General features: G+C 47.9%; 1 protein-coding gene across 1 annotated transcript in view; it reads right to left on the bottom strand.

The window, feature by feature from the left end:
- Positions 1-15,974, bottom strand: part of HGTX (HGTX homeodomain transcription factor) — a 48,857-nt gene that overhangs the window by 14,939 nt on the left and 17,944 nt on the right. Inside the window, exon 2 of the mRNA XM_045757131.2 lies at positions 3,256-3,428. Within this exon, the coding sequence (XP_045613087.1) occupies positions 3,256-3,428 (173 nt within the window). The remainder of the gene's footprint in view (positions 1-3,255; positions 3,429-15,974) is intronic.

Raw genomic sequence — 15,974 nt, 5'->3', positions numbered from 1 at the left:
GGAAGGATGGGAGAGTGAGGAGAGCTGGTAGGAAGAGAGATGAGGGGAGGGACTAGAGAAACATGATGAGGGGGAAGAGGAGGTGAGAGAGGGGAGAAGATGAGAGGTGAGGGGAGAGTAATGAGACGCAGTGAGGGGGTGAGTAACGCCTCTTACCACGGCCGTGAGGGGGAAATGAGGTGGAAACAAGATTGAATTTGTGAGGGATTTCAGTGAGGGGTGTTGTTCACTTGTAGGAAGGAGGCGGGCCTTGTTTACTTAGCCTGGGAGTAGGGTGGGGTGGATAATGGGGGTGGGTGGGAGTCATGTGGGAGGGTGTTGGGAGTTCTAGTTGGGGCGGATAGGGTCCCACTCCCACAGCTCGGGGCTAAAGAACTTGGATCTAAACGAAGGTACACAGGCTTCATAATACATAATTAAATACAGACTAGACACCCCCCTAACAAGAGAAGAAAAACGAAACCAATTTTGAAATATATCATCGTGTCAGCAAGGCGGACAGCCCGCCTGCTATCATACCATCGTGTCAGCAAGGCGGACAGCCCGCCTGCTATCATAACATCGTGTCAGCAAGGTGGAAGCCCGTCTACTATCATACCATTGTGTGTGTGTGTGTGTGTGTGTATGTGTTAGAAAGAAATCAAAGTAGTAGACATAATAGATTAAGATAGATCGATTAAAAAGGCGGGGTCCAAGAGCTAATAGCTCGATAGTGCAGACACAGAAAGTAAATACAAATAATATTTCACATTTCACCTCACCATCATCACCATCATCAACCCCGCTCACAATCACCATCCCCTACTCACAATCAGCCCAGCACAATCACCGCAAAAACCACTTGGAAGAGCGAGCATCAAGTGAAGCTGTGAGAGATGGAGATGATGAGGCAGGACTCACTTCTGCTCTCATCTCCTTATACTGTCACATACTGTCTTACATATCTCTCCCTCCCTCTCTCCCTCCCTGAGTCTCTCTCTCACTGCCTCTCCACACACCCTACACACACACACACACACACACACACACACACACACACACACACACACACACACACACACACACACACACACACACACACACACACACACACACACACACACACACTACACACACCCTTACTTAGTGTAGGGTGATGACGGGTCCTCCACACACCATTGTAATACTAAGAAGCGTCCATCAAAGACCATAACAATGGTCCATGTTTGGTCTCTAACTTCGGGCTCACCATAGCCCGTGCTACTTGGAACTCTTTGCTCCGAGTAGCGAATCTTTAACAACAACAGTTTAGTGTCCCAGCATCCCCCCCCCCCACCAGATCACCGCGTGAGATAAACTAGGCTAAAATGTGTGTGTGGTCACTTAGCTACATGTTCTTCCAGGGTTGAGTGTTAGCTCCCAAGCCCAATCTATTCGGCTACTGGATGCAAAGACTCAGTATTTGGGTATAAATTGGATAAGTTTAGATTTTGGAAAGACTTGGGTAAATACTGGATGCAAAGACTCAGTATTTGGGTATAAATTGGATAAGTTTAGATTTAGGAAAGACTTGGGTAAATACTGGATGCAAAGACTCAGTATTTGGGTATAAATTGGATAAGTTTAGATTTTGGAAAGACTTGGGTAAATACTGAATGCAAAGACTCAGTATTTGGGTATAAATTGGATAAGTTTAGATTTAGGAAAGACTTGGGTAAATAGTGGATGCAAAGACTCAGTATTTGGGTATAAATTGGATAAGTTTAGATTTAGGAAAGACTTGGGTAAATACTGGATGCAAAGACTCAGTATTTGGGTATAAATTGGATAAGTTTAGATTTAGGAAAGACTTGGGTAAATACTGGATGCAAAGACTCAGTATTTGGGTATAAATTGGATAAGTTTAGATTTAGGAAAGACTTAGGTAAATACTGGATGCAAAGACTCAAAAAGACTGCAAAGACTCTTATCAAGCCGCGGTTTTTCTTATTGTAAGCTGGTGACTGGATTCGCCAATTCAGTTTCATTTCGTTTCCCTTCGACTGTTTATCGTCAGTATCTTGTACGTTGGGATCACTACTACCATCCCCTCGCCACACCACCACAAACAAGCCTAGCGCTTGTTCGTCCTGGAATCACCAAGGCCCATTTGCATGACGGAGCGCTCAACAGGATATGAACGTGTCCTGTCGTGTACGAAACCAAACTGAATGTTTTCGGTGAATGACCTCGTTAAGTGAACTTGTGACAGTTAATTTTACTACCATTGTTCTTAAAGGAAGTGTAGCAATTTGGTGATGTTGTTATAGTTCTACTTAAAGTAGTAGTTAAAATTATCTACATTTTGTACTTTATATAATTTTAAAAGTTATCATTCACAAACACTTTACACTTAACAAGTTGGTCTTATTCTTGTAAAGTTTACAAGAGACTTAAGGTGCGGTTTATGCTGTGTGTGTGCAAGACGCGGGACTTGAGTGCCTATTACTCAAGTCCTGAGTCTTGACTCAACTTGCTCTCATGAATATAAGGGCAACTTGAGATAAACAAAATGGGTTGAAGTGTCTTGCTTTCGTTTGTAAGTTTGTTTGTTTTTGTTTAGACTCATCCAGCACTTGTTTGCTCGTTTGTTTTGAAGTGTGTTTGTGTGAGTGGTAAGTGGCACCTATGACTGACATTTGACAGGTATGAAAGGCACTTTTGACTGACCTATGACACGTATAAAAGACCCATTTGACTGACCTATGACAGGTATAAAAGGCCCATTTGACTAACCTATAACAGGTACAAAAAGCACATTTGACTGACCTATAACAGGTACAAAAAGACCCACTTGACTGACCTGTAACAGGTATAAAAGACCCACTTGACTGACCTATAACAGGTATAAAAAGGCCCATTTGACTGACCTATAACAGGTACAAAAAGACCCACTTGACTGACCTGTAACAGGTATAAAAGACCCATTTGACTAACCTATAACAGGTATAAAAAGGCCCATTTGACTGACCTATAACAGGTACAAAAAGCACATTTGACTGACCTATAACAGGTACAAAAAGCACATTTGACTGACCTATAACAGGTACAAAAAGCTCATTTGACTAACCTATAACAGGTATAAAAAGACCCACTTGACTGACCTATAACAGGTATAAAAGACCCACTTGACTGACCTATAACAGGTACAAAAAGACCCACTTGACTAACCTATAACAGGTATAAAAGACCCACTTGACTGACCTATAACAGGCACAAAAAGCACATTTGACTAACTTTGACTTGAGATTCAGTCATCCCGAGAGCGTACGCGAGCTTGGCTCTCTCGGGGCCCGCCAGGTACTTGGTCTGCTCGAAGGTCTTCTCCAGAGCGAAGATCTGTTGGCCGCTGAAGGTAGGTCTCGTGTGCTTCTTCTTCCCATCCTTGTCCATCGTCATGCCCGGGATACCTGCCGGGTGGAACACAGTCGGGGCGTTAGGAGAGCTGCTGGACTTTCACGTAGGTGGGGGGAGGGGGAGGGGGAGTGGGGGGGTTGATGGGGGGTGGTGGGGGGGGAAGGGGGTTGCTAGAGGGGTGGAGGGGGGTTGTTGATGGAGGGGAGGGGGGAAGGGGGTTGATGGGGGGGAAGGGGGATGATGGGGGGAATGGGGTTGATGGGGGGTAGGGGAGGGGGTTGTTGAGTGGTGGGGGGGGGGGAAGGGGGTTGATGGGGGGGTAGGGGGTTGATGGGGGGTTGGGGGGAAGGGTGTTGATGGAGGGGGGGGGGAGAAGGGGGTTGATGGAGGGTTGGGGAGGGGTTTGTTTGGGGGGTGGGAGGGTTAGGATGTTACGGAAACGGTGCCTTTTGGGGAATAAGAGATCCTGGAGCAGTATTCACCAACCATCACGGCCGGGGGACTAGCACTTACGAAATCCGTACATCATTTTTCTAATCGTGGCGGCTTTGTTTACAAACAATGTTGGAAACTTCACAACCCAATTTTATTATTGTTATAAACAACTAACTAATCTAACAATCTAACAAATGTAAACATAACCGCCATGATCAGGGAGAGATGTACAGGTTTCGTAAGCTGTTGAGAAAGTGCTTGATTAATCCTGAATTAGGAGTATTTATGGTCAGTATTTCCATATACCACCTGGAAGAGATATAAGGAAAAGGAGTTGGAATATGAAGACGGGAGGGAAGGAATGGTACCCAACCACTTGGACGGTCGGGAATTGAACCCCGATCTGCATGAAGCGAGACCGTCGCTCTACCGTCCAGCCCAAGTGGCTGGGAGCCTGGAATGATAAGATGACATGAATTTTCTCTACCTTTCTCTGGAAGTTCCCCAATTCCTCCTCTGGTTCCTTTCCTATCCAAGGAAGATCTCAAACATCTCCTCTGAGGTCAGAGATGACCTTTTCCACCCGTGGAAGGGTTCCAGTTTCCCCTCTGGAATCAGCATGACCCTTTGCCTTACTCTGGAACACCTACAGCTCCTCACGAGTCAGAAATTACCTGATTCGCCATTACACGGAAGGCCCCCGAAAGACCCCCAGAAAACCCATGAAAGACCCCCAGAAGACCCCCAGAAGACCCCCGAAAGACCCCCAGAAGACCCCCCCAGCACCTTCAGCGTGTCAGAGACGTCGTCTCCTCTCCCCAGATCCAGAGGGGTGACGGAGGCACCAGTCAGCCAGTGGCCATTCCCCTCGCCACCATAATTTTACGAGCGATAACCAGGAGATTCCAGGCTTGGCCTCCGCCCCTATCTCTCTCTTCCTCCCTGCCGCCCGTCCTCCCTAGCTGCCGCCCGCCCTGCCACCCACCCTGCCACCCACCCTGCCACCCGCATCATCTTCTGCCTCAACAACCCGCCCACTAAACACATTGGTCACAACAGCCTCCCAACAAGAGAGGAGGAGGCTTTGACGAGGGTGTGAGCACACATTGCACGTGCGTGTGCCGCCCCCGCACGTGCGTGTGCCGTCCTGGCACGCGCGTGGCACGTGCGAGGGCGCCATCACCCTCCTCGGGTAATGTGCCAGCTTCCTGGGGTCTTTGTGGCATCCAGAGAGGGATTTGGCACTAGTTACCACAGAGCTGTTACCAAACATGGCTTAGACGGGTTATCTTGAGATGATTTCGGGGCTTTAGTGTCCCCACGGCCCGGTCCTCGACCAGACCTCCGGGTGGTGAGACAGGCGGTGACGCACCTGTCAATCAGTGGGTGACGCCCCTGTCACCCAACGCATTTATCGCCGCCAGAGCGTAAAGCATAGCAAGCCATGAGATGTCAATGATAAAGCATAGCATGTAAGGAACGTTGTAAATTATATATAATGCACTTCCAGCCAATATTCGTATCCCCCTCACCCCCTGCCTCCGAAGATGTTGACGAGAGCTTCAGCGGAACGCGCCCTTGTGAATGCGACACCCAACCGACCCAATAAAATAGTAACATGGCGTTTGGAGAGTTCATTTTGAAACGTCCTTCCCAAGTGAATATATGTAGAGAAAGAGTCGTGCTAGAATCACACACACACACACACACACACACACACACACACACACACACACACACACACACACACACACACACACACACACACATATATATATAAGATATAATAGAGCAATATGAATAAGGAAGAGCGTATACTCGTGGCCCTCTCCGCCAGCAGTAGTTCCCACCACCAGCAGCTATAAAGGGGAGTATGGCACCAGAGATTGCCTTTGATAACACAGCAGGCTTACATGACTCTGGCTGGCTGGCAGGGTGTGTGTGTGTGTGTGTGTGTGGAGCTCTCTCTCCTCTCCCTCTTGCTCTCACTGCTCTCCTCACAGTTCCTCACTCTCCCTCCTGCCCTCCCTCAATCTCCCTTCTGCCCTCCCTTACATTCCTCACAGTTCCTCACTCCAATGTCGCCATTTGACATACTTATATGTGTAAATATTGACATATTCTCGATTTTTTTAATTTTTTTGCTACAACTAATATCTATTTTGATTTTTAGTTAGCACAATGGTGTTTATATGATATTAGAAGAAAACGGGGGGCCAGGGGGGTTAATCTGGTTCTCTACCCCCCCCTCTCCCCCCGTCCCCCTTCCTTTTCCCTTCAGATGAGAGGAAAATTAGAGCGGGAGGAAGATTGTGCGGGTCTAGTCGTTATCAGCGACACTGTCAACACACGCCGCTGGTAACGGCTCAACGACCCTGCAAACGACAGCACGTGACCCCATTAACGGCCAATTGGGTCGTTTGCTCGCCTTCATTCAATCTCGAGTCAATAGTGTATAAATATGTGTATTATAATGTGAGGGGAGGGGGGGGGTGGATGGGAGATGGGGAGGGGGGATGTTTGGGTGGTTTGTGTTCATGTGTGGGCGGGTGGGTGGATTGTGTTCTTGAGTGGGCGGCCTGTGTTGGCGGCCTGTGTGGGCGGGCGTTTAAGTATAAGAAATATCTTGCTGGTATAACATTCGACCAGATATGCCTGAATGACGTGTTTATAAGCTAGTGTGTGTATTGATGTATACTATACGTATATTATGCACTCAGACTCCAGTATATGTGTATGTATATGGCATGAATACTCCATACATATGTTTTATATATATATATGACATGTACATGTCTTCAAACTTGCCTGGGGCACTACAAGCTCACAAGATGAGTGGCGCTGCCCAATACTGTCACTATGGCGGTGTGTCCACTCACAGGATGAGTGGCGCTGCCCAATACTGTCACTATGGCGGTGTGTCCACTCACAGGATGAGTGGCGCTGCCCAATACTGTCACTATGGCGGTGTGTCCACTCACAGGATGAGTGGCGCTTCCCAATACTGTCACTATGGCGGTGTGTCCACTCACAGGATGAGTGGCGCTGCCCAATACTGTCACTATGGCGGTGTGTCCACTCACAGGATGAGTGGCGCTGCCCAATACTGTCACTATGGCGGTGTGTCCACTCACAGGATGAGTGGCGCTGCCCAATACTGTCACTATGGCGGTGTGTCCACTCACAGGATGAGTGGCGCTGCCCAATACTGTCACTATGGCGGTGTGTCCACTCACAGGATGAGTGGCGCTGCCCAATACTGTCACTATGGCGGTGTGTCCACTCACAGGATGAGTGACGCTGCCCAATACTGTCACTATGGCGGTGTGTCCACTCACAGGATGAGTGGCGCTGCCCAATACTGTCACTATGGCGGTGTGTCCACTCACAGGATGAGTGACGCTGCCCAATACTGTCACTATGGCGGTGTGTCCACTCACAGGATGAGTGGCGCTGCCCAATACTGTCACTATGGCGGTGTGTCCACTCACAGGATGAGTGACGCTGCCCAATACTGTCACTATGGCGGTGTGTCCACTCACAGGATGAGTGACGCTGCCCAATACTGTCACTATGGCGGTGTGTCCACTCACAGGATGAGTGGCGCTGCCCAATACTGTCACTATGGCGGTGTGTCCACTCACAGGATGGGTGGCGCTGCCCAATACTGTCACTATGGCGGTGTGTCCACTCACAGGATGAGTGACGCTGCCCAATACTGTCACTATGGCGGTGTGTCCACTCACAGGATGAGTGACGCTGCCCAATACTGTCACTATGGCGGTGTGTCCACTCACAGGATGAGTGGCGCTGCCCAATACTGTCACTATGGCGGTGTGTCCACTCACAGGATGAGTGGCGCTGCCCAATACTGTCACTATGGCGGTGTGTCCACTCACAGGATGAGTGGCGCTGCCCAATACTGTCACTATGGCGGTGTGTCCACTCACAGGATGAGTGACGCTGCCCAATACTGTCACTATGGCGGTGTGTCCACTCACAGGATGAGTGACGCTGCCCAATACTGTCACTATGGCGGTGTGTCCACTCACAGGATGAGTGGCGCTGCCCAATACTGTCACTATGGCGGTGTGTCCACTCACAAGATGAGTGGCTCTGCCCAATACTGTCACTATGGCGGTGTGTCCACTCACAAGATGAGTGGCTCTGCCCAATAAACTCGCCCCTCGGGGCAAAATTTAAAAGGATATTCCACCTCCCAAGATTCCTGGAGATTAGCATTAAGTCGCCCTATGTTATTGTCCACTCTCGCACTCTTGTTAGGCCCTGTTTAGATTATACGTCACACAGGTGGTCGCCCTACTATAGAATAGACACAAATCCACTTGAACATCCGCAGAGAAGAATGACCAAGTTAATCCCCCAGGAATTGGAAGCCTGACTTATGAAGAGAGATTAAGACCGCCTAATTTACATCCTCTAGAAAGGCGGAGAGTAACGGTGACAGCGAGGGACCTTTGACAAGCCGCCGGCTTCCTGTCCTCGTCGAGGCCACTAGGGTTAGTGGCCCTTGAGGTAAATCAGGTATATATATATATGGAAGGGGAATAACACGGTGGGAAATATGGAACCTGTCCTCGAGGGAGCCGGTCGGCAGAGCGGACAGCACGCTGGACTTGTAATCCTGTGGTCCTGGGTTCGATCCCAGGCGCCGACGAGAAACAATGGGCAGAGTTTCTTTCACCCTATGCCCCTGTTACCTAGCAGTAAAATAGGTACCAAATATGGAACCTGTCCTCGAGGGAGCCGGTCGGCCGAGCGGACAGCACGCTGGACTTGTGATCCTGTGGTCCTGGTTCGATTCCAGGCGCCGGCGAGAAACAATGGGCAGAGTTTCTTTCACCCTATGCCCCTGTTACCTAGCAGTAAAATAGGTACCTGGGTGTTAGTCAGCTGTCACGGGCTGCTTCCTGGGGGTGGAGGCCTGGTCGAGGACCGGGCCGCGGGGACACTAAAAGCCCCGAAATCATCTCAAGATAACATTGAACGTCGCTTTTCGATCGTATGCGTTACATGAGGCCAACAGTCCACTACGGGCTCGCCATAGACCGTGCTACTTGGAACTTTTTGTTCTAGGTAGCGAATCTTAAACAACAACAACAACATGAGGCCAAAAATGGTCGTACTAGAAAACGGAAGCTGCGAAAGTGACGTAGTGTCCCGTTTTCTGTTATGGGTCCTCTGGAAAGGTTAGGATAAGGCCACTTTAAATTTACCGTTTTCTTAACGTTGGGAAACCTTACGAGGAGGGACTGAAATATATCTCCACATAATAGAAAATAACACAATAGCTACAAATTCCCTTTTTTCTAAAAATGATTAAATTTCCTGCAAATCTTCGCTCAAACGTACAAAAAATGTGCTATTAAAGTCCAGAAAGTTCACGTTTTCTATCACTAAATTATCTCCAAATTGCATGTTAAACAAGAGAAAAATAATTGAAAAACCTGACGTCGTCAGTCAAAGTAATCTTTAGCCTAATTTACGCTATCTTAGGCCTTATATAGTACATATATGAACTATAGATATACCGCTATAGAAATACTGGTTTAAAACCAGGGTTGTTGATTTATGAAATATATAACCGGTTAAAATAATAGACGTGGGATTGTTTCAAGCGCAGGATAGACACATGTATGTAGGGGTTAGAGTATAAATAGAAGCTGTCTCGTGTGGGGTCAATAGAAGCTGTCCCTTCCCTGTGACCCCAGTAGAGGTCAAGGGTGAGGCTGTGGCACCAGTCAGGGTCACATGAGGTCCACCAGCGTGACCCTACAAGCCACTCAGGGATTTATGTATTGGGGGACTGAGCCGGGACGTGGTGAGAGGCACCAGGGTGATAGGGTGAGCGGAGAGGGAGGGCAAGAAGGGGAGGGAGATATGGAAGAGGAAGGGGGGGGGAAAGGGAAAGGAAGAGGGAGATAGGGAAATAGAAGGGAAGGGGTACTTGGAGTATATCTGAAGTGAGTTCTGGAGGTTCAACTCCCCTTGTGTGGTATAGGAGGTTGATCTAGAAGGTTAACCTTGAGCTAGAAGGTCAGCCTTGATCTAGAAGGTTGTTGCTTGGAGCAGCCGGCCAGCTCACCTATCCATTACAACCCTGGCACTTCCTATCCATTACAATCCTCTAATTCTTCTTCGAACCCATCCACTTTTGCACGTTTGTTCAGCCAAGATTTCTTATATTTATTTGGGGGAGACACGTGGCTTTCGTGGCACCTATTGGCTGAGGACACGAGGCTTTCGTGGCACCTATTGGCCGTTGACACGAGGCTTTCGTGGCACCTATTGGCTGAGGACACGAGGATTTCGTGGCACCTATTGGCTGTTGACACGAGGCTTTCGTGGCACCTATTGGCTGAGGACACGAGGCTTTCGTGGCACCTATTGGCCGTTGACACGAGGCTTTCGTGGCACCTATTGGCTGAGGACACGAGGATTTCGTGGCACCTATTGGCCGTTGACACGAGGCTTTCGTGGCACCTATTGGCTGAGGACACGAGGATTTCGTGGCACCTATTGGCTGAGGACACGAGGCTTCCCTCTATCTACGTTTCGGTCCGTCCTGTACCATTCTCAAGTCGATAGTCTTGAGCAAAATCGACTTGAGAATGGTCCAGGACGGACCGAAACGTCGTCGTCGTCCCTTCACCTTCTAGTGTGTGGTCTGGTCGACATAATTTAGCCACGTTATTGTGACTCCTCGTCTGTACTCACCCAAAGCTCGGGACCCAAGAGCTTTGGCTCTTGGGTCCCGAATGTGGTGATTCAGCTTGAGGTGAGAGAGAACAAAAGGTGCAAAAAAGATGAGAGACGTGGGAGAAAGAGGCGGGAAATGAGAGGTGAGAAGTGAGAATTGTGCGGAAAAGCGTCAAGTGGGCGCATGACAGCTGAGTGGACAGCGCTGGGGATTCGTAGTCCTGAGGTTCCGGGTTCGATCCCCGGTGGAGGAGGAAACAAATGGGTAAAACGTTTCTTTTTTAGGTACCTGGGAGTTAGACAGCTGCTACAGGCTGCTTCCTAGGGATGATTTTGTGTAGCAAAAAGGAGGCCTGGTCGAGGACCGGGCCGCGGGGACGCTAAGCCCCGAAATCATCTCAAGATAACCTCAAGATAAAGAGGCGGGGAAGTGAGAGAGAGAGAGGTGGGGAGTGAGAGAGAGAGAGGTGGGAAGTGAGAGAGAAAGAAGATATAAGGTAAGACATAAGTGAGAATAGATAGTAACAAGCTATAGAATAGGCAGGCAAAGGGGGAGATTGGAATAAAGAGAAATATTGTGATAAAAGTGTGAGGAAGAGAAGGAGGAGGAGGAGGAAGGAGGAGAGAGAGGAATTATAAAGGTGAATGGAATGTCATCAGGAAACGATTATAGGAGAAAGGGGAGATAAGATGGAGGACCCGCGGACACCGGAACAGTTGGTACCACTGTCTACCAGGAAAGAAGTACAGTTGGCACCCCTTCTTCTTGAGGTTTTTTGAGATGATTTCGGGGCTTTAGTGTCCCAGCGGCCCGGTCCTCGACCAGGCCTCCACCCCCAGGAAACAGCCCGTGACAGCTGACTAACACCCAGGTACCTATTTTACTGCTAGGTAACAGGGGCATAGGGTGAAAGAAACTCTGCCCATTGTTTCTCGCCGGCGCCTGGGATCGAACCCAGGACCACAGGATCACAAGTCCAGCGTGCTGTCCGCTCGGCCGACCGGCTCCCCTCTCCCTCCCCTGGATGTGGTGAGGGGGGGGGAGGGGGACGATTGACGGTAGAGCGACGGTCTCGCTTCATGCAGGTCGGCGTTCAATCCCCCGACCGTCTACAAGTGGTTGGGCACCATTCCTTTCCCTCCGTCCCATCCCAAATCCTTATCCTGACCCCTTCCCAGTGCTATATAGTCGTAATGGCTTGGCGCTTTCCCCCTGATATTTCCTTCCTTACTTCAACCTGTCCTCACGCTTATTACATCGTATTTCATACGCAATCGACCACAACGTCAAAATTCCGGTGCTTCAGTGACATTGAAACCGCCACAATATTGACGGACTGATGGTTTACCGGGTTGTGATGGGTGGCAGGTAGCACATTGAGTGACGAGAGTAAGTGGTAGCAAGATCTTAGCTCATACTGTGTAGAGCTAAGGAGGCCTGGTCGAGGACCGGGCCGCGGGGACGCTAAGCCCCGAAATCATCTCTCAAGATAACCTCATCTCATCTTATCTTATCTTGAGACGATTATCTCATGGACGATTATGAATGATATTTTTCACCACAAAATCGTGAAACGTTTTTATTGTCAATATTACGAATAAAAAAATATATTTTTTATTCAGCTTTAAAACATTTTACAACAGAAGAGGATACAGGGGCCAGATTCACGAAGCAGTTACGCAAGCACTTACGAACCTGTACATCTTTTCTCCATCTTTGGCGGCTTTGCTTACAATTATTAAACAGTTAATGAGCTCCGAAGCACCAGGAGGCTGTTTATAACAATAACAACAGTTGATTGGCAAGTTTTCATGCTTATAAACTGTGTAATAAATGTAACCAAACCCGTCAAAGATTGAGGAAAGATGTACACGTTCGTAAGTACTTGCGTAACTGCTTCGTGAATCTGGCCCCAGGTTCGTAAGTGCTTGCGTAACTGCTTCGTGAATCTGGCCCCAGGTTCGTAAGTGCTTGCGTAACTGCTTCGTGAATCTGGCCCCTACAGGATCCAAGAGTCAGTATATTTCTGGAGTACTCGTATATAAATATACATTTACGATGTCATCCTGTGAGTTCCCAGGAGGGAATATATTTGATAGGAACCAATGAATAGACTAAGTCCATTAAGACAGCGTCTGGGATCCTCTCAAACGTAGATTCGAACCCTCGGCGCGGCCCTTGTGGATTAGTTCACCAGAGAATAGGATTGTGTCAGGCACAGGAAGAGGAGGTCCACCATACACTATATATAACGATGGTGGAGCCAAGCGGGCTCACCATAGTCCGTGCTACATGGACCACTTCGTTCTGAGTAGCTAAATCTGACACAACAACAACAGTCAAGCGGATCACAGCGTGGAGACACAAGGTGGGAGCTGCCTACACAGAGGTTATAGTAGGGTAAAGAGTTACTCCTTTCAGGTGCAGGAGTAGTCAGAAGCTGAGTGGTGTAACTCCCTCACTCACTCACTCACTCACTCACTCACTCTCTCACTCACTCACTCACTCACTCACTCACTCACTCACTCACTCACTCACTCAACTCACTCAACTCACTCAACTCATTGAGTTAGAAACTCATCCATTCTCAAAACTTCTCAACTTTTGTCGTTTAAATCACCTCAAAGTTCACCATTTAACTTAGCTTGACACCACATTACTTAGAAAGATGGGGATGGGGGGGTGTGCAGGAGGAGGGGAAGGGGGTGCTGGGGGGTGGGGGGAGGGGGGATTACCCGGATGTGAATCTAGTCGGCTTTCCCCTGACTAAGTTAGAGCGATTAAAGTTGAAGATGGTCGCGTATTTGAGATAGTTTGTGGTAACTTCAAGTTGGACTCGTCTGTTGCTAGCTGTGTTAACCTCTCCTAGTTATAACAAGTTTTGGTAAGTTCAGTTTGTTCTACTCGTGTTATATTAAACTTACTAAGTTTGCTGACAATAAGTTTGATCTGTTATGCGCTGAAATGCTTTTAATACCGTCACCTGTATTGTCATTAAGTTATAACGGTGTCTGGACGGTCCAAAGTAAGTTTAGATGTGCACTAACTTAATTCGCACTTAAGTTTGGTTTACAGTAACCTAATATAAATTTGTAAAGTTTCTATTGTACCTTAATCCACTTTACCAAATTCATTCGCGACATGTTAATTTTAGCCAATTTGGATTGACATTGAATTATTAACTAAGTTTAACAAATGCCAACTTAATCCACTTTTAAGTTGATCCTAACGCTAGAACTTAATTCAGACCAACTCCATCTATCATAATAATCACATTCCTATTCTAAGTTAATATCTCCAACCCGAACTTATCCCTACTAACAAATCACCCTAAGTTTACCCATTCTCAAGTTAATTCAGACTTAACGCCACTAACAGTTACAAAATAATAAGTTTAGTCTCAATAAGTTAGTTCAGTATGAGGCTGTTGCGGCTTAAGTCGTGTAATCCACATACAAGAAGTTGGTCTCATCAACTTAGACCTCGACTAAGTTGCCCTTGTAACAAGTTAAGTGATGACAAAGAAGGAGTATGAGGGAGGGGGATTGAGGGAGAGAGGAGAGGGGGTAGAAGAGGAGTAGGGGGTAAAAGAGGCAAGAGAAAGAGGGGGTACATGGGGTAGGAGAGGAGTAGGGGGAAAAGGAGGCAAGAGAAAGAGGGGGACATGGGGTAGGAGAGGAGTAGGGGGAAAAGGAGGCAAGAGAAAGAGGGGGGACATGGGGTTGGAGAGGAGTAGGGGGTAAAAGAGGCAAGAGAAAGAGGGGGTACATGGGGTAGGAGGAATGGGGAAGGGTGGGGAGGACAGAGCAAGAGAGGTTTTGTGCGGGAGATGATTGTGTGTTTGTGTCTAATTAAACTGGCAGCGGGTGTTGGTAATGGCGGGCGATGACCAGTGTTCCCGCCACGGCTGCCACCACCAGGCGCTGACACACGCACACACACACACACACACACACACACACACACACACACACACACACACACACACACACACACACACACACACACACACACACACACACACACACACACACGGTTATTAATGGCTTACTTTCTCTCCTTTCCACAAAAAACTTAATATTAGATTGTAATATACATAGATTGTAATATACAATCTATGTATATTGCAATCTAATATACAATCTATGTATTATATATTCCCTGATTATAAACTTGTATATTCACCGTCTTAGAGCAGAGAGAGAGAGAGAGACAGAGACAGAGACAGAAGGAATCAACGTGAATATCGGAAGTGTTGGCAACCCTGGAAGATGTAAACAAAACAGATCCCTAACTTTCTGGCGGGAAAAAAAAGAACTAGAGGAAAAACCCCGCCACTAACAAGAGCCAGGCAGCGAGTTGACACAATACACCTCGACGATATTCAGTCTCCATCGAGCGTAATCCAGCGCGATGACCTCAGAAAATGATTAAAAGCCATTCGGTGGTGAAGTGGCCGCCGCCGCGAGAAATAATGGGACGTGCTCGGACAGGGAATTGACCAGCACTCTGTCCTAACGACCGGTCATGATGACTCTAGTACAGACAGTGATTGTGGGGAATTGCGGGGTTTAGGCTGATGTCTCAATTATTCCACCACTGCCGCTATTCAAGTGGGGAATGAACTTAGTTTAATGGCTGTAATTATGGCAATCCTCAGTTGAGCTTAGAAAACGTATTTCCATTTGATGCCGCGGGTGTGTGCGCGGCGCGAGAGCCGCCATGTTGTATCATGCTATATTACGGCTGGTTCTTGGCGCCAAAACGGACCGCTATAGGGTCCTCAAGTCCCGCTTAAGTTCCCCGCTTAAGTCAGGTCTCGGGGAAGTCAATCATACCCGCGGTCCAAGCGGAACACGGACGCAGTACCCACGTTGTTTAACATTCCCTACTTGGAACCATAAGTCCCAAGTAGCACGGGCTATGGTGAGCCCGTTGTGGACTTACCTGGCACAGGAACGGGGCTGTTAACTGCAGCCCGGGGAAAGTGGAAATATGATGTGACTGGTGCCGGAGTAAGAGACTCTTGATTCACATTTGGATTGCAATCACATAGTTAGAGTCCGTTCAGTTGGTGTCTTTTTACTGCCACCTCCCAGCTGGTGAGAACTAGCTTTAATTACTTCAGGACATTACCATCTGTTTCTCCGTCGCTTGGGAGAAGTATCCTGTGTGCACACATAGCCACACATCTCTCCTTTTATAGTGTATTTACTATATGTACCTGCAGGATCGCGCTCTTAGCTCTTGGACCCCGTCTTTCCTAACCTAACCTGATGTCTAATCGTACAGAATCCCGATCTATTTTTTTTTTATCATATATCTACTATATATATTTCTCTGACACACACACACACACACACACACACACACACACACACACACACACACACACACACACACACACACACACACACACACACACACACACACACACATTCCC

The sequence above is a fragment of the Procambarus clarkii genome, chromosome 74 (genome assembly GCF_040958095.1).
Source record: "Procambarus clarkii isolate CNS0578487 chromosome 74, FALCON_Pclarkii_2.0, whole genome shotgun sequence".
NCBI lineage: Eukaryota > Metazoa > Arthropoda > Malacostraca > Decapoda > Cambaridae > Procambarus > Procambarus clarkii.
This window is presented reverse-complemented; position numbering and strand designations above follow the sequence as displayed.